Genomic DNA, 19,321 nt, shown 5'->3' on the forward strand with positions numbered 1-19,321 from the left:
TCTTCGATTTGTGCAACATCTCTAAAATTAGAAACATCTATCTCAGAGTGACACTGAAAAACTAGTTCCTGATAATAATAAATTACAGTAGTCCAGCCTACAAGTAAAAAATGCATGTAGTCCTAAAACAGTCATTCTCAAACTGTGGTACACGTACCACTGCTGGAACGTCTCAAAGACTTTTTTAAGATCAAATGATTATTTAAAATGTTAAAAACATTCAAGATCACAAAATTGAGTTTAAATAAAGTTTTGTCTTTTTTGAAAAAGGCATATTCCTTTTTAAATCAGCCAGTAGGCAAGCTTACTAGGCCGGCCTAACAAGTAGCTAAAAGGGTTGACAAACTAAGTCGTCATGGCAAGTGGAGGAATGAAAAATAACGGTTCAAAAGCATTGCAATCCTGGCTCCAAACAGGAAGTATCAGAAGGAGAACTGTACAGAATAGCAGACAGCAGAAACTTTGGACTTTTGAATACAGCTGTGCAGGGAATACCCTGCACTTTCAGACAAGGCGATGTGCTTTCTCCTTCCATTTACGATCACGTATCTACACAAAATACAGAAGCAGATTGGATCTGAATCAAACCTGAGGCTGAAGCTGACCTCAAATGACCAAGACATCACAGAACTGTGTTTACAGAGCCATGCACATTCCTCTCATTAGGTATGTAGGCTAAGTTGCAAATAACCAATGAGTTGATACAGAGCAGTTAATAGCCTCACTGAGTGTTTCAGTGCAGTACATTTGTTATTCACTTGACGTGTTTTTCAGTCAAGTACAGTTATGGCTGTTTATGGCAGTTAAATATTTAGCATTCATATAGGAAATAAAATTATCTCGTGTAAACAGTATATGTTGTTAAATAGGCCTATATCTCACTCTTTTTTCCCCCCTCTCTATCTATTTTGTCTTTTCCACACACGTATTCACACTCCAATAAGCACATCGGAAGCAACTCAAGCTTCAGTATCTTGCCCAAGGATACTTTGGCATGCCAAATGGAGCAGCAGAGGATCAAACCACCAGCCTTCCGAATGGCAGATGATATGTGCTATTTCCTGATCCACAGTCATCCCATTAATTAAAAAACTTGATTTAATTGAACTGAAGCTTTCGGCAAGCTAATCTCAACAAGCTCATAACAGTTATATGATTTTAGAAGAGCAAACATAATGAAAAGAAGCAAAACGATAATATTTGGACACTAACAAAGTGTGTGTCTTTGTTTAATGTGATGACATTCAGTGTCTTATTTAGCCGCTTGTGAGCAAACCAAAACGTAATTCATGAATGGGGTGGCTATTTACTTACTTCAACATTTAGAACAATATAATGAAAATATTCAACATTGCCAAAGAGTCAATGTCACAGATATTTATCAGAAATGGTGTGTATCTGTGACATTAAATTTCTGAGAAGATGCTACTAATTACTAATTTTTTGCAGAGCTTCAAATTACATTGGGAATTTTTCACATGCAAAGTTTGATTTTTCTGCCTTCCTTGCCAGCTCTGTCCAGTGTTGCAGAGTGGAAAGCTGCTTTTGGAATGCTTCTAAAATGACACAGTTGGTGAAGTTTGAATCACTGTAGGCTGCCTGTCCAGGGTCTATCCTGACTCTTGCACTAGACAGCTGGGGTAGGACCCCAGCTTCCTGCAACCCTGAAATTAATAAGAGCAAGAAGATGATGGATGGATCATTGTCTTGAATGGGCACAATCTGCTCCATTGGCTGCATCAGAACCAGAGCTTGGTAAAGTTTGAGTTAACCAGAGACTCTATTCGAGCATCTAACAAAACCTCATGAAGAAAGCCCATCTATGCCAGGAGAACTGGAAATACAAGTTGCTAACTTATTTCAGGGTTTAAATATTACTTTCTCCTGTATTACAGAGTCTTAAGAGTTTGTGCAAGTGTCTGTGAGAGTGTTTTTCTTTTTTTTTACCAAGTTTAAAAGAATATTTCAGTGTCTCATCTTTACTGCACAAACTAAACAGGCAGATTTATTTCTCTGTGGCATCAGCTAAAAGGAATACAGGAATGTCTTTTTAAAGCAACTTACATTTTTTTTCCATACACAAATTATACAAACATAATCTTCAGCATGTTAAACAAATTAAATTACCCGAGGTAACAGAGGGGTTTTGTGCTTCAGTGGGACTTCTTTTGAGCTGCAGCACTGAGCGTGTTGGGTCTGCAGGAAATCTCTTAATAGCTTCATGTAATCCCCAATATTGTTTTCTACTCACATTAATAGATGGCCATGACTGAGCATGCTCAGTGTTCACGTAGGGAGGCAGATGGCATGAGAGCATGGTAGGGCCCTCAAGGGCTGAGAAAGAGGGATGGTGGGACTGTTTCCTTGGAGACTGGAAAGAGGAGTGAAGGGGCTGTTCCCTAGGTGACGATGAACCAGTCCCAACAGCACCAAGAGTATGAGGTGGGCTGGCAACGGGCGATGGATATGTACATACGTCCTGTAAATTTACATAGCACACAACCCCACACATCTTCAATATGACCTCTAACTCTAGATGAAAATCAGTAAACATCAGAATCATTATCATCACCTCTTCATCATCTGAAGACTGAGGTGGTGTTACCAGTGGCGTGGGTTCAGTTGGCTCATCAGTGTGACAGAAGTGGTGAACCTTCATGAGAAGAAAAGTAGGGTTAAGTAGATACTGTAGTTTGGCAGAATAGTAGTCATTTTTGATGTAACTATCATGTTACATCAAAAATGACTAAATGATTATCAGAGTGATTACTTTTCTCTGATAATCCACTAGCCAAAGGCAGCTTAGAAACGAATCCACTATTTACTAAGTTGAACAAACAACCAGTTCCTAGCACAACACAGACTCCATTAGCTAGCTGCTACATTGTGCATCAAGCCATTTGTCTGCATTACCAAGAATGTTAGTGCTAGCAAACACTAGCAATAGGTCAGCAAGTTTTATCTAGTGAAGCCAAATAGGAATATGGCCATCAGTGGAAGACTACTTTGAAGCCCACTACATCTAAAATATCAAGGGTAACCAAAAAGAGAAAATTTGACACTAAAATACCTCATCTTGATTTGTCTAACTCAGCATGCTCAAGCGTCATAAAATCTTCAAATAAACTATGGACTATGGACTGGTAATGGCCAGAGCACCCAGCACTCACTGCTAAAATGGGTTACAAACCGTTGTTTCATCATAACATCTGAAAAACAAGAACTAAGTGAATACAAGTTCTACTTCTCACCTCAGCAGCCACAGGAAAGTCCAGGTCGAGAACACAGTGACAAGGACTGCTGCTCAGGCTGTTGTCACCACACCTTTCTACGCCCCTTCCTCCTCCTCTCTCCACTCCAGCTCCATGAGCTGATGCTGGTCTGACCAAACCCACCAGTGAGGTACAGAGCTGACTTTTGGTTTGACCGTAAGCCTGCATGTCCCCATGGACGTGCCTGGGTTTGGGAAGCGTAGATACTGGGTCCCTTAACAGATGAACTGGGGGCTTTTGGTTGACTGATGTGTTAGATACCTTGGAAACAGGAGGCAAGGATCAGTACAAAATAAAATACATAAAAATATTTCACAAAGTAGTTGTCATTTTCATGTTCTACTAAAATGTGTAACCTAACCTCTGAGTAACTTCGGCGACCCTGGAACTTAGCTCGTAGGCGGCTGCTAGTCTGCTGATGGGAATAGGAGATGGACCCTTCAGTTGAGGACATAGGAGATGGGGGAGTGGGGAGGAGTCTGTCAGGGGAGAGTGAGGCACGCTGGGAAGAGGTTGGAGAGAGATGCTGAGGAGCTGTGCAAGAGCAAGAGAAAGATGAATGAAGAAAGGAAATAACAGACCTGAAAACAACTTCTGCTTAAATGTGTAAGAATTGCAAAGACTATCAAAATCAATCAAAATCAATAGCTAAATTAGTGACTATAGGGTTTGTCCCATAGATAGTTCACTTAAGTTTACTGTGGGTGCTGACATGTGTCCAACAAGTTACTGCATAGCTTCCAATCAAGTAGAATCCAAGTAGAAGTTGCAGTGGTCACGGTATGGTCATCTATACAGAAGGCTGATTATACCTCCTGCAGTCTGATGTAAACAGAGGATGTTTGAACTCTTTCATCATGATCCAACAACTCCACAGCTAACATGAGTTGCTATAAACTATCAGCTATTGACTAAGATGAAAGAAAGATGTTTATTACTGTTTCACAGTAACACTTGAGCCTCAGTACAAAAACTGTTCCAGTAAGTGGGTACAGTACATGCAATTAAAATGAAAAACTTTCAAGCTGGTAGAGACTTTTAGCATATCTACAGGACAAGTCTCTCTGACAAATATTCTACCACAAAATCCACAAATTAGTCACTCTTTCAGGTTGCTTACCAGGCTCCTGTGAGACATGCTGCAGAAGGTCACTCTGCTTTGCAGCCAGACAGCGAACATGACCCAGCTCCTCTGTGAGCTCCGTGTAAGCTAATGCCAGGTTAACCCTGGAGCACACACACACACAGACACACGCATAAGACAATGAACTATAGACTTCTATTTAAATATTCTTTGTAATTAGACTTACTGTTCATCGCCGGCTTTCTTTATCCATTCTACGTCACAGTGTTCACAGTGAAAAGACAGGTCCTGTGACTGACACAGACACACAAGGATCTGTGGTTAGAACTAGAGCAGGGCGATATGGCCAAAAATATTTATCACGATATATATTTGAAAATTTGCGATAACGATATAACCGACGATATAATTGATGCGAGACAAAATACAACTCCACAACATTACTAGCGCAAAAAGACAACCTTCCATTTATTTTCACTTAAACAAGCTGGTTTTTATGTACATTAAAGCTTTATAAAAATGTAACAGTGCAAATGCAAATTCCTTGCTGAAAGTTTAACCAAAAGGCATTTCCAGTAGAAATGGGCTGACATATCCTGAGCATAACCATGTATAATATCCACTGAAGTTAAAAAGAGGTGCTTTGCAACATTAAACTGCAGTGTGCAGTACGTATTTTTCGGACCATAAGGTGCACGGGATTATAAGGCACATTAAGCGAAACAAAGCAGTCAGATAAATCAAACTTTATTAAACTCATTCTTCTTGCTTCCTCCACTTCTGTACCATTGATTCATTAATGTTGAATTCTCTGGCAGCGGCTCTATTCCCATGTTGTTGCAGTATATTAATGACTAACCTCGTATTGTGGATGGATTATCTCAGTTGTTCTCCTGACTGAAGTTTGGTCCGTTTACAGCATCCTGCCATGCGATTGCATTTGTCTCTAACCATGAAGAACCTTCACGTTAACTTTTATAAGTGGAAAAGTGTTAGTGTTCGTCCTCCAGCTTCACTGTTTATGTTATGCTAACATAGCTGTGTCGCTAGCGATCACGTAGCACATCATTATATACCAGCTAGCCCAACTTCAGTAACCCTACAAACGTCACTGCTGTTTAGTTTCCTGTCTTCATTTATGTTGGAAGTGATAGCAGAGCTGTACGTTTGATTTTTTTCAGAAATCTCTCCGTCAGAACATGCTATATCATGCTTAGGTAACTAGCGAAACTAGCGAGCTAACTTCCGCTAGCTTCCTGCTAACTTCTAACTCCGTTAAATGTAATAACTTTTGTTTTCATGGATGCCTGGAAGTTAAACTTTATAGTTACACCTGGTAAAGCAGCAATGCTGATCGTTTTATTAAAGATGAAAGAATTTAGACAGTTTTTAACTCTAAGTGATGCTGCAGTGTTGTTTGACCTGAAGCATACGGAGTTTAGGACCCAGATTACTCCCAGATTTAAGAGCATCTTAGTCCGACAAATATGACAATAACAACGGCCGCTTGCATGTTCTGCAAAAAAATGTGCTTTGTTGTGTATCTGACGGACAAACACCAAACCAGTTCCACATCACTGAAGTTGCACCATTTTTACAAACCAATTCTGGTTCATCTGTTTCACTCAACAATCGGCCATGTGCGTATGAAAACAAAGGCACTGCGCATGCGCGTTTTACTCCCATTCTATCGCGATATTTCATTTTCCTATCGTTGCCTAACATTATACCGGTATTACCGTAAACGGTATAATATGGCCCAGCCCTAGTTAGAACTACCAATCACTGAAGGAAAACACGAGATGTGACTGAAAATGATAAATGTTTATAAATTAATATTATTATAAATTAATATTTGGGAGTATGTAAAATAAAGCTTAAAGTCTATGCATGGGATAAATGAATGAAAACCTTTCCTCAGTATCCTCGTATTATCGTATTCTAACAATTTCTGAAGATTTATTCATTTATTTTAATTTAAGGGTTTTGTTTTTTTTTACCACAATAACTCTGAAAGACTGCAGCAAGTGGCAGTCCAGGAGTGTAATTTGTTTGTTGAATTTGTTTTAAAATAACCTGACATATAATGGACAATAGTGCAGCTTATAAGCTTTAACGTTAAAGCGTGGCTGCATGGCAGCACCTTAGTCATGACTGCCTAAGTGTGCTTTGTTGACCCACAGCAGTTGTGAGATCACAATGTCCTGCAGTCCATCTGTACTTGATCATGGCCAGTTAAGCATTTAAAGCAATTGAGAGGTACCTGTCTTTGTGCTTCCCGCAGCTTTGCTACCTCGTGCTGCAGCCTCTGGACCTCAGCCCTCATTGCCTTCTCTCTCTGAAAAGCCCCCTCAGCCTGGTTCTGCGCACCCTCCAGCTCAGCCTCCAGCTGCTGCACCTTCAGGTCCAGAAGGGCATCCAGACTGCAGGAGCTCTGCAGTGTCGGCCCTGGACCATCTGGAAAAAAAAAACAAAAAAACAAAAATGAAAAAAAGAAATGACAGCTTCACATATATCTCCCTGCTCTGGATTTCGCAGTGTAACCCAGTTTGAGCAGCGTTAGCAAGGAAATGCTGTTTGGCAGGAAGCCACAGGGGGTGCTGGACGTCATTAAAGAAAGCTGGGAGCAAGGTCCAAGCTCAGGTAAGAATGAACTTCAATATGTTCTGGACCTAAAAGCAAAGCTATACACACTGGGGAGGTTATCATGGGAAAATTTGCTCTAGGCCGAGGAACATCAGCAGCACCTAAGATAATTTTTGCTGGGAGATAAATTGCTCCAAGTGGAGCTGGATGAAGTGTGTTGGTAACACATGACAAGTGTTACCAACACATTGACTATGAATTGGTGCTGTTGGAGCAGAGTGGAGCCACAGAGTTCCCATTGTTGTTTATTGTGTCTTATGTGTCATGTTTCTGCTCTGCCTGGTTAATGCTGTCATGCCTGTGTGGTGTCATGTTTTCCTGTTTATTTTGAAAGTCCAGTTTTCATGTCGTTGTGTTTTAGTTTACATTTCCTGTGCATCATTATGTTCATCCGAGTCAGCTGTTTCCTCATGTGTCTCCACTTCCCCTGATCACCTCATGTGTGTATTTAAGTCCTTTGTCTATTACTGTTCATTGTCAGGACGTCTGCCAATTTTCCTCATGTCATCTAGTCACAGTCATAGTTTTACCTTTTGTTATCATGGTCAGTCATAGGTTCAACATAATTTATCATAGTTATGCTTGGTGTTTCATAGTTTCATGTTTTCAGCCGAAATAAAGGCTCACCTTCAGTTTGCAAACCAGCTCCTTGCCTCCAGTGTCTGCTTTTGGGTCCGCTCCAACAAACACACCGGCGCACCCCGCCGTGACACTATGTCACCAAAACCAAAAAGGAGATGAAGCAGTACTTGGGGCTGGCTTGTTATTACTGCAGGCTAGGGCTGAACGATTATGGAAAATAATCTAATTGCGATTTTTTGCCCCAATATTGCGATTGCGATGCGATATGCGATTATTTTTTAAGGTATTTGTCTTCTGTATTATTAAACAAAGACAAGCAATACATCATATAGTATGGCCAATACTATATTACATTAATTTTAAACTGTTCTTTCCTGGAAGACAGACCTCTGTTATGATGACATGAGGTGATGCATGAATTGATGACTGACATTTTTATTTAACTTCTTCAATCACAACAGTATATTTGAACATACACAATAGTTTATTTTTAGCTTACAAACATCTGAGCATAAAGTGCTGACAAGGAACCCTGGTGTAAACATTAAAATGAAAGTCAGTGCAATGTGCAGATTGCAGAAATATACATAAAAAAATCAGTGGCTTTACCACACTCAGTTTTTCGACATCTGTGAACTACTAGACAGTCATTCAATTAAAAAATAATATTAAATAAATAAAACTAATAAATAAAAAATACACACATCTTACTGATCTTTGCAGTCAGTAACATTACACATAAAGTGCAAACATAATAGCAATTGTATAAACACACACACAAACACGCCTTTAAAATTTAAAGGCGTGAAATTGGACGGTCTAGTTCTGATTAGCGTCACCGCTGTCTCGGTGGAGTTTAATAAACTCGGCCGTCTGCTTCTTGCTATCTAAAATATAACCAGACACCGGCGTAAATTCTCGACTGTCTCATACTTCTGTTTAATAAGTTTTCTGTTTGACGTTTAGTCAGCTGTGTGAAAACCAAGGAGGAACCCACCCGGGGGATTAATAAAGTTTCATTTTATCTAATCTAATAACTTTAATCTCAGCCAAACCGATTTACTCACGAACAAACAAAACACTGAAAAAAGCCCAACAATAACATTTTTAGGTCGTCTAAGTGACTTATATATTACGTTTAACCCGAGCAGCGAAACTCCGCGGTGATCTGAAAATGATGTGCCGGGAGTTGTGCCGTTCTCGGCCGCATCAGTAACCCTCGAGCTCCCGGCTAGCTGTCGAGCTGGTGGGTAGCAGACGCCTCTGAAAACGTCGAAGCACTTTTGCAAATATGGGATATCTTGATAAACCGAGCAGATATTTGATGTTTACACAACTACTTTCTCGCCTGAAAATATGTTAAAAGTTTATTTTGTGACCCAGAAAGATTAGTATGAGTAATTTTAAAACTTAGTAGCGGCCGCCATTGCTGGAAACTGGAGTTTGGCTGGGCCGCGCTATGAATTCTGGGATATGGTAGTAATTTGGACAGCCTTCGGCACGTCGCTGTGACGTAATCGGTCTACAAATGCGGCCTCAGGAGGATGCAGCCCATGAATTGTATAATATAATCGCAGTATAATCGCAGCCTTTGCGGTTAGAAAATTGCACTTGATCATGTCGCGATATTATCGCAAATGCGATATATCGTTCAGCCCTACTGCAGGCTCTTTTAAACTTTGCTTAGCTGACCAGCTTCTGACCTGACCCGAAAGTGTGTCCCAGAACTTTGTGGGTGGTCAACTCTGTTCGCTGTTACCTCCTGCTGTCCGGATCATGCCCTAGCAATTGTTCCATTGCAAGAAAGGATTCCTTTGATTTTCAAAGACATAATTCAACAAACTAGGAAAGGACCGAACAGGAATCCGAGCAGAGAGCAGAGTTAATTCCAAGAATGAAGGTTCAAGTTGGTCCTTAAATACCCTCACTTTATTGTAGCCCTATGATGAGCAGGTGTACCTAGACCACAGCAGAGACCAGCTCCGCCCCAAATGGAGGAGAAAAGGAAAACGTGTCTTCCAAGGTTGGAAAAAACAGGTCTCAAACTCCCCAAACATCCACACTATGACAGGCAGACCAAGGATGCTTGGCAGCACTACTAAGGTGTTTGACTAACGAATGGAAGAACAATCGTAATCATGAAGGATCCTCAAAACGGTCCAGTACCATCAAACCTGCTAATTGCCTGCATCTTCACAACATAGAAGCTCCACTAAGGCATAGCAACCAAGCTGAATAGGCACATGAGTAAACACATGAGCGCGGAGTGCATACTAGAGGGCCATCGCCCTCCGATAGTGGAGAAGACCAGACAGCATTGCTTGGATTGACTACAAGACAGACTATGACCCAATGCCACACACACACTGTACAAGGCTAATAGTGCTCTATAGCATTCATCAGGAATGCCCCGCCCTGCTGTTGGTACAGAAGAATAGCGGGAATAGAATATGTAAAGCAATGAATTTGTGAATGTGACAGATTTTAAATAAATGGAAATCCTGAACTATAACTATGACAGTTACAAACAGTATAGTTTTTACTTGCCCTTTATGGATTAGGATATTTCTCCTACTGCTACCATAGACATTTATTTAAGCAGATGTGCCCCTGATATATAAAGAACCCACCTCTCGGTATGTCTAGACTGGCATGGAGTTGAGACTTATGTAAGTCTTTGCTGTGCAGCTCAGTGCTGAGTTTCTGCAGGGAACTATCTCTCTGCCTGAGAGCTGATTCGAGGATGCGGATCCTGTCCACGTGCTGCTCCACTAGAGTTGTCTGTCTCACACAAATGGAAACACAGCAAATTGCAACTGAAACCCAATCTGCTAGGAAATACCTCAGCACAAAATGTGTTTAACAGTACAAAACACATTATTATGTTTGTATGTATTTACCATTTTGTCTAGGTCTCTCTGGACATTGCTTTTCTCCAGGTGAATCTTCTCGTAAGCTTGGATGACTTCTTCCAGTCTCTCTTCTCTCTCTTTGCTCTTTTGGAGCTGAGAAAAATTATTTCTAACAATTTCAATTAATTCCAAATGAAATACAGTATACTACAGGTATCTAAATTTCAGAAAGATATGTTATGATATAATTTTACATTTTAAAAGGAGAAAGGTTTCTCCCATTATGAAGGCCTCCTAGTTACTGAGACATTTGCAGTGGCTCAAATCTGTGTTATTGCTTTGCGGTTCCAAGAGGTAACCCCTAGGACTTTTTTTTAGCTTTTTTTTTTTTCAGTCTGAGGATCTGAAGTATGTCAATGAGGTCATGATAGTTAATCAAATCTGAAAATGAGAGACTTCCTGAACAGTTAATGTAATATTTCTCTTAAACTCCTTGAATTAGAGCTTCACTGTGCAAGTACAGTGCTTGTGGTCCTGACTGCTGTGCAACATCATAACAGTCTGGTATGTGTCTCATCACTGTTTTGCCTGATTCTCAGCTGTGTGTTCACTATTTGTCAGATTACAAAAAATCCAAACAAGGCTGACAGAGAAAAAACCTCAACATGATTCACATAAGAGACTTGACCAGACACATCTAACTGGTGTACTGCATGTCAAATTTTACCTCCTGAGTGAGGGAGTTGATCCTCTGTTGTAGGTTGGTGGTCTGTGACTGAATAGTGCTGGTATCTTTGATGATGGGCTCACAGGAACAACACAGTATTGTCTCCTCTCCAAACTCAGTAATCATAGGGAACTGGGGGACAGGGCACAAACAAAGCATTCCCAACACAGAAATGTTACTGTATGCTGTTTTGTGTATGGGGTCTAGGATGTGTGGATATGTGTGTGTGCCTGCTGCTCTCCACCTTGACTTCGTAGTGTTCGAGTTTCCTTTTAATGCTACTGTTCTCCCTCTCCAGACTGGCTAGTCGGAGCTTGATGTCATGGTAGGCAGCAGCCAGGGCCAATCCAGACGGCGGATACATGTCTTCTGGCAGACGACTGGGTGGCCAGCGGATGCCATGCGCAGCCACATCATCTCTGAGGCCCTCTCCTCCTCCCAGCAGCCCCAGCTCCCCTCTGCTGAACAGATCCATCATCAGTTAGCTACAAGGGAAAGAGACAAAATGGGGGAGAATTGTAGAAATTCTTCACTCTGTTAAGTTACAATAAACTGATCCGTAAGGCCAGTAATGTTAGGTTAGCGCTGTTGACGTCCTGAGTTCAATTCCACCATCAGGCCAGGGGCTTTCTGTGTGGAGTTTGCATGTTGTCCCCATGCTTGCATGGGTTCTCTCCGGGTACTCTGGCTTCCTCCCACCGTACAAAGACATGCAGTTATTGGGGATAGGTTAATTGATTAATCTAGATTGCCCATAGGTGTGAGCGCTGTAACCAAAATAATTTCCCCTAGGGATCAATAAAGCATTCTGATTCTGATTACTGCAACAAACTGGAATGGGTGAACAGACAGAAAAACTAGTAGCCATGTGACCTCACCATGCTCCTCCACACCCATTTCACACAACAGGAGCACTAGCAGCAATAAATGTATAAAAGTCTACATCCTGACAGAAGTTAAAGCCAGTGTGTGTGCAGCCAGGAGTTTATATGTTTCAATGAGGTTGGAGAGTAGAAAAAGATCACTACCTGTAATTTGATACATAGAAGTGGGGCCTAAGACTAATTGATGGGAGCTAACCAAAAATACTGCTGAATGGTGATATATTATTCCATCGTGATCCATCATTATCATCAGTTTTGACATCCAAAACTTTGAGTTACAACATCCAACACTATTGTCAGAAATGCAGCCATGACGATGCCTTTTGGTACTCTCTGTACAGTCCATACCTGTTAACAAACAGATAATAAATATTTGAGTCAAAAGAAATTGAATTTGGATTCATCACTCCACCTGCTCCAAATAACGTCCAGTCCAGTTTGTGTGTAATTTTGGTTACTTATCCTTTTGTTCCCATTTCCCTTTATTAGGAATGGCTTCTTGAATGCCACCATTCCACTGAGACTATTTCTTCAGCAAGTAGTAGTAGATCAAGTGATCAGCCAGATCCATCTCTCATCTAGTGTGTCAGTGTCTCCGATTCTGTCTGTCTGTTCTATTATTTTTTATATGTAGATACAGTACTGTTTTGTCTCTTGTGGTGTGTGCCTTTTTATGCTTAACTGATTTATATATGACGGTGGCCGAACAGTTGCCTAACAAACAAGAGATTTTGTTATGGTTTGAAAGGTCTTCAAAAACCCCGGAGAGCAACTCCACCAGAACATCTCCTTGGAAGCAAAATGTAATGAGGGGTGGCTCCCCACTGTTTTCACAGTACTGTATATTTTATTGATTGATTGATTAACTGCAAATATCCATTCCAAATATCCTTAATGGTATACAGTTTGCATATGGATCTTTAACAGACCAACAACAGCTCAGGACAGTTTGTGGAACAGAAACAACATGTAATCTATTGCTTGTGATTCTGGATACTGTTCTAATGCATACTGATTCATATCGGTTTACTTGAAATTAATATTTTCAAATAAAAAAAGGAAAGAAAAAGGAATGGCTGGCAGCAGAGAGTCACTCAAACATGTGACCATGGTTAAAACCACACATTTTGTTCATGCTGAATGTAACAAAAAACATAATTCCAATGCACCCCCTACCACCCCACCCCTCACATCAAAGTCTCTGCCTCTCTCACACACATTCAGCCCACATACTGCCTGTGTTTGTCGTCGTTTTCCCCATTTTGGCTCTAAATTTTCAAATCAATTCACTTAGCTGTATTATTAAGGGATTTTTACAGAAGCACAATCAGCATCAGCCAAGGACAGACCAGAGCAAGCCCGTATGTATTCATCACATGGTTACCCCTTCACTAAAACACAAACACAGTGGAGTCTACATCCATGTTATCCACACACTGTTTCTACTAGGGCTGAACGATATATCGCATTTGCGATAATATCGCGACATGATCAAGTGCAATTTTCTAACCGCAAAGGCTGCGATTATACTCTGGACATGTCCAAATTCATGGGCTGCATCCTCCTGAGGCCGCATTTGTAGACCGATTACGTCACAGCGACGCGCCGAAGGCTGTCCAAATTACTACCATATCCCAGAATTCATAGCGCGGCCCAGCCAAACTCCAGTTTCCAGCAATGGCGGCCGCTACTAAGTTTTAAAATTACTCATACTAATCTTTCTGGGTCACAAAATAAACTTTTAACATATTTTCAGGCGAGAAAGTAGTTGTGTAAACATCAAATATCTGCTCGGTTTATCAAGATATCCCATATTTGCAAAAGTGCTTCGACGTTTTCAGAGGCGTCTGCTACCCACCAGCTCGAGGGTTACTGATGCGGCCGAGAACGGCACAACTCCCGGCACATCATTTTCAGATCACCGCGGAGTTTCGCTGCTCGGGTTAAACGTAATATATAAGTCACTTAGACGACCTAAAAATGTTATTGTTGGGCTTTTTTCAGTGTTTTGTTTGTTCGTGAGTAAATCGGTTTGGCTGAGATTAAAGTTATTAGATTAGATAAAATAAAACTTTATTAATCCCCCGGGTGGGTTCCTCCTTGGTTTTCACACAGCTGACTAAACGTCAAACAGAAAACTTATTAAACAGAAGTATGAGACAGTCGAGAATTTACACCAGTGTCTGGTTATATTTTAGATAGCAAGAAGCAGACGGCCGAGTTTATTAAACTCCACCGAGACAGCGGTGACGCTAATCAGAAGGCTAGACCGTCCAATTTCACGCCTTTAAATTTTAAAGGCGTGTTTGTGTGTGTGTTTATACAATTGCTATTATGTTTGCACTTTATGTGTAATGTTACTGACTGCAGAGATCAGTAAGATGTGTGTATTTTTTATTTATTAGTTTTATTTATTTAATATTATTTTTTAATTGAATGACTGTCTAGTAGTTCACAGATGTCGAAAAACTGAGTGTGGTAAAGCCACTGATTTTTTTATGTATATTTCTGCAATCTGCACATTGCACTGACTTTCATTTTAATGTTTACACCAGGGTTCCTTGTCAGCACTTTATGCTCAGATGTTTGTAAGCTAAAAATAAACTATTGTGTATGTTCAAATATACTGTTGTGATTGAAGAAGTTAAATAAAAATGTCAGTCATCAATTCATGCATCACCTCATGTCATCATAACAGAGGTCTGTCTTCCAGGAAAGAACAGTTTAAAATTAATGTAATATAGTATTGGCCATGATGTATTGCTTGTCTTTGTTTAATAATACAGAAGACAAAGACCTTAAAAAATAATCGCATATCGCATCGCAATCGCAATATTGGGGCAAAAAATCGCAATTAGATTATTTTCCATAATCGTTCAGCCCTAGTTTCTACTCTATACTTGAGTTGCTCTTTGCTGATGACACAGGCTTAACATCCCACAAGGAAGACACTTGAAACAGCTTGTTACTTCTCTCTTCTATGCTTACAAGGAATTCAGGCTTGCTGTAAGTTTAAAGAAGATGCAAGTCATGGCACGGGGTAAAGATCACCCCCCAAAACATCGCTATAGATGGGTACAACCTACAATCATTCTTTATAGCAGTGAAGCCTCGACCAACTACATGAGGCATGAGAGAAAACTTCCACCTGAGGTGCCTGCAGTGCATTCTGTGGATTCAAAGACTAAACAAAGTGCCCAATTCAGAGGTCCTGAAATCCACAAACATGGACAGCATGTTTGCCCTTCTTTGTGAGTGGCACCTTCATTGTCTTGGCCACATCAGTCAAATGGAACTTGGCTGCATCCTTGAAGGACCTGGCGAGTTGATGAAGGGCTTGCGACCAAGCAAGACCAAGCACCCACGGCTGCACTTTAAAGATGTAAAAAAGACATGAAACTGTGCAGCATAAATACCATGGCATGGAAACCCGGCACACTTGATCGCTCAGTCTGGCGCCTCACTGTCAGGAGGGGAGTGGAAAAGGCAGAGGAAAACAGGGCTGCACACATCTCTGAAAAGAGAGCCAGAAGGGAGGCAGACAAACACCAGCCTCATCAGACGTCTCCTTGTGTCTGCGACGCATGCGATTGAGACTGCCACTCATGGACAGGACTTCTCAGTCATGCACACTGATGCTGGCATACCTGAAAGAACACCTGTCTGAATGTTACAACATCACTTCTTGACACGGAAGGATGCCGCCGCAAAAACTCTTCTGATTATTTATTGGAGTTTATATGATATGTGGAGGCGCGTGGTCTGCGGTGCCGCTGCATGGACCACAGATGCACCTGAGTGACATCTGCAATCACGCCTCACCAGGTTTAAAGTGTGAACTAGGTTTAAAGGTTCTGTTACAGACACCTTTAATTCTACTACATGAAGTTAATGCTAAAATTACTTCTGAAGTATGATTAAATATAAAAATCTATGGGGTTCTTTGAATAAAAATACAAAGATTATTGTTACTCTTGCCCCAAATAAGTAGAAAATACAAAGAAAAGAAATGTCATGTTTTTTGGTTTTTTTCTTGGTCTGGCTTCAGTGGGATTTATCTCCTCTATTGGCCAACTTATTATTCCAGCTGGGTATCTGATGACTAGTGGGGCATATGTATTGAAGGTGAGTTAATGTCTTACTTGAAGTAGTATACAGCTTGATGTTATTCATGTACACAAGGTATCTGATGGTCATTCTAGTCCTGAATGTATATTCCAGTCTCTTCCACTCTTCGTGATGAGCTGGCTTAGGGGGTTGAGGCCTATGCGGAATAGCTGCAGGGACCTTGGTATATTCTGCACTTGAAGGTAGATAGTGCCTTGGAGTTGGCCTTCAGTGTTGTCTTCCACGTTCAACACTGAGTTCCTGATGAATGTTATAAGTGCATTATTAACCTTGTATAGTGCTAAGGACTCCAGTATCCATGTGCTGTGCATTGAGTCACAGAGTGCCTTGTAGCCAATACAGACAATGCTCGGGTCTGTCTGGTCAACTGTTCTGTGAACCAATAGCTGGGGCTTTACGCCCTGTTGTTGTTGTTTTTTGTTTTTTTTGCAATATGTCTCTGAAGTGTGCTCATATCTCACTCATGTGCTTATTCAACTTGGTTGCTATGATATCTGAGAGGAGCTTCCATGTTGTGGAGAGGCAGATAATTGGCCAATAGCTTGATGTTGTTTTACCCCTTTGATAGCTATTGTTCTGCCCTGTGTTGGACAGTATGAATGAGTACATACTGTTAGCAGACATTTTATTTGTACTGCAATCCATAGATTGCTATTAGCTTCTTCATTCAGTAGTTGTGGGACAATGTCTGGTCCTGGTGCTCTCCAACTCTTCATGCTGTTGTTGGATACCTTCCTTTGTGAGGTTGCTTTTTTCCTACTCTTAGGCCCACCAGCCACTTGGCATTGGTGTAGTGGGACACCTTTTTCTCTCAGATGTTCTTCTAATATTGCTTATTTTCATTTCTGGGTAGGTCTGCCCTTGAAGCTGACAATACACCATGGATGGATCTTTGGAGACCAGGCCATTTATTCTTTTGGCCTCTGCTTCTCTGGTATATCTCTTGAGCTAAGTGACCAGAGCTGTGAGTCTCTGTGTGGCATATTCCAGACCCTCTGTTATGGAAACCCTGTTGTACCTCTTTATCATTAGTTAACTAACATCCTTACTGATTTTGGCTTCCATTCTTCTTTTTCTTTGTATCTGTGGAGTTTCATCTTATACCGAAGTGCTTCTAGGATTAATGTGGCAGTGATGTAACTGAGTTAAATGGTTTTAGTAACACTGTTAGTAAGAATCTGGTTAGATACCATATTTCTATGATTTTCAGGGCCAAGTACAATAACCTCAGTTTTATCTAAATTAAGAAGCAGAAAGTTAGCGGCCATACAGGTCTTTATGTCTTTAACTAATTGCAGTTTAACTAATTGGTGTTTGTTATCTGTCTTCATAGATAGATAGAGCTGGGTGTCATCAGCATAGCAGTGAAAATGTATGCTATGTCTTCTAATGATACTGCCTAGGGGAAGCATGTATAATGTAAACAGGATTGGTCCTAGCACTGAACCCTGTGGAACTCCATAGTTGACCTCAGTGTGTGAAGAGGACTCTCCATTTACATGCACAAATTGGATTCTATTAGATAGATATGATACAAACCACTGCAGCGCAGTACCTGTAATACCTACAGCATGCTCTAATCGCTCTAATAGGATATTATGGTCAACAGTATCGAACGCTGCACTGAGGTCTAGCAGTAAGGGCACAGAGATGAGTCTACTGTCAGAGGCCATAAGAAGATCATTTGTAACCTTCACTAAAGCTGTTTCTGTGCTGTGATGAGCTCTGAAACTTGACTGAAACTTCAAATAAGCCATTCCTCTGCAGATTATCTGTTAGCTGTTTGACATCTACTCTTTCAAGGATTTTTGATATGAAAGGAAGGTTGGAGATTGGCCTATAATTAGCTAAGACAGCTGGGGCTAGAGATGGCTTTTTGAGTAAAGGTTTAACTACAGCCAGCTTGAAGTCCTGTGGTACATAGCCGATTATTAGAGATTGTCATGGTCCTGGGTCGGTGACCCAGCGTTTTGTGTTTCCTTTTGGTTTCATCTTGTGTTTTGTGTTAATTCTAATTTTGTATTAGTTCTCAGGGTTTGGTGCTTCCGTGTTTTATCAGCCCTACCTCAGCCCTCAGCCTCAACACCGGCTCTCCACAAGGCTGTGTACTGAGTCCCCTACTGTACACTCTGTACACACATGACTGTGTTAGTTCCCACCCAGACAACACAGTCATCAAGTTTGCAGATGATACCACTGTGGTGGGGCTCATCTCAGGGGGAGATGAGACTGCATACAGAGCTGAAGTTCAGAGGCTGTCAGATTGGTGTGCAGACAACAACCTGGACCTCAATACCACCAAAACAAAAGAACTGGTAGTTGACTTCAGAAGGAGGAAGTCCGAGCTGCAGCCTGTCAGCATCAACGGGGAGTGCGTGGAAAGGGTCTCCAGTTTCAAGTTTCTGGGTGTGCACATAGACACAGACCTCCAATGGAGCTCTAACACCTCTGCGGTCTTAAAGAAGGCCCAACAGCGTCTCCACTTTCTGAGAATCCTCAGAAAAATGGACCTGAAGAAGGAGCTGCTGACCGTCTTCTACCGCTGCTCCATTGAAAGTGTGCTGACATATTGCATCGGTGTGTGGTTCTCCAGCTGCACCACAGCACACAGAAAGGCACTCCAGAGGGTCATCAACATGGCCCAAAAAATCATTGGACATCCTCTTCCCTCCCTGAAGGACCTGTACAGCACTCGCTGTCTCAAGAGGGCACGCAGCATCCTACGGGACTGCACACACCCAGGACACCGGGTGTTTAAGCTGCTGCCGTCTGGCAGGAGGTTCAGGCTGCTGAGGTCCCGAACAAATAGACTCAAGGACAGCTTTTACAACAGGGCAATAGCCCTGATCAATGTAAATAGCTGACCTGACTGGATACCTCCCTGGACTTTTTAGGGGGAGGTAACAATGTTTAAAACGATAACAATAATATTTATATTTATAACAAGGTGCAATAATAATTAATGTGCAATAATAACAGTGTGCAATACACATACACTTATTCTTCTTTTTTATACTAAGTTAATATACTGTGTTGTGTTGTTTGTTACGTTGTGATGTGTCATATCGTGTCGTGTTGTGTTATATGTAGTGCCGACGTAGGACAGTTTTTCCAATTTCATTGTACTACTGTACTATGTATGACTG

The 19,321-nt window shown here is 41.1% G+C and overlaps 1 protein-coding gene across 1 annotated transcript in view; it reads right to left on the reverse strand.

Annotated features, from left to right (window-relative positions):
* Positions 1-19,321, reverse strand: part of LOC146670976 (TANK-binding kinase 1-binding protein 1-like) — a 35,438-nt gene that overhangs the window by 4,700 nt on the left and 11,417 nt on the right. The window contains exons 2-12 of the mRNA XM_085405099.1: positions 11,408-11,648; positions 11,164-11,295; positions 10,485-10,589; positions 10,215-10,365; positions 6,620-6,813; positions 4,583-4,650; positions 4,393-4,499; positions 3,634-3,806; positions 3,252-3,533; positions 2,573-2,653; positions 2,252-2,479 (exon numbers count right to left, since the gene is read on the reverse strand). Of these exons, the coding sequence (XP_085261225.1) occupies positions 2,252-2,479; positions 2,573-2,653; positions 3,252-3,533; positions 3,634-3,806; positions 4,393-4,499; positions 4,583-4,650; positions 6,620-6,813; positions 10,215-10,365; positions 10,485-10,589; positions 11,164-11,295; positions 11,408-11,641 (1,755 nt within the window). The 5' untranslated portion in view covers positions 11,642-11,648. The remainder of the gene's footprint in view (positions 1-2,251; positions 2,480-2,572; positions 2,654-3,251; positions 3,534-3,633; positions 3,807-4,392; positions 4,500-4,582; positions 4,651-6,619; positions 6,814-10,214; positions 10,366-10,484; positions 10,590-11,163; positions 11,296-11,407; positions 11,649-19,321) is intronic.

The sequence above is a fragment of the Rhamphochromis longiceps genome, linkage group LG4, assembly GCF_057381845.1.
Source record: "Rhamphochromis longiceps isolate RC_006_pf linkage group LG4, R_longiceps_female_GT1.1, whole genome shotgun sequence".
Lineage (NCBI taxonomy): Eukaryota > Metazoa > Chordata > Actinopteri > Cichliformes > Cichlidae > Rhamphochromis > Rhamphochromis longiceps.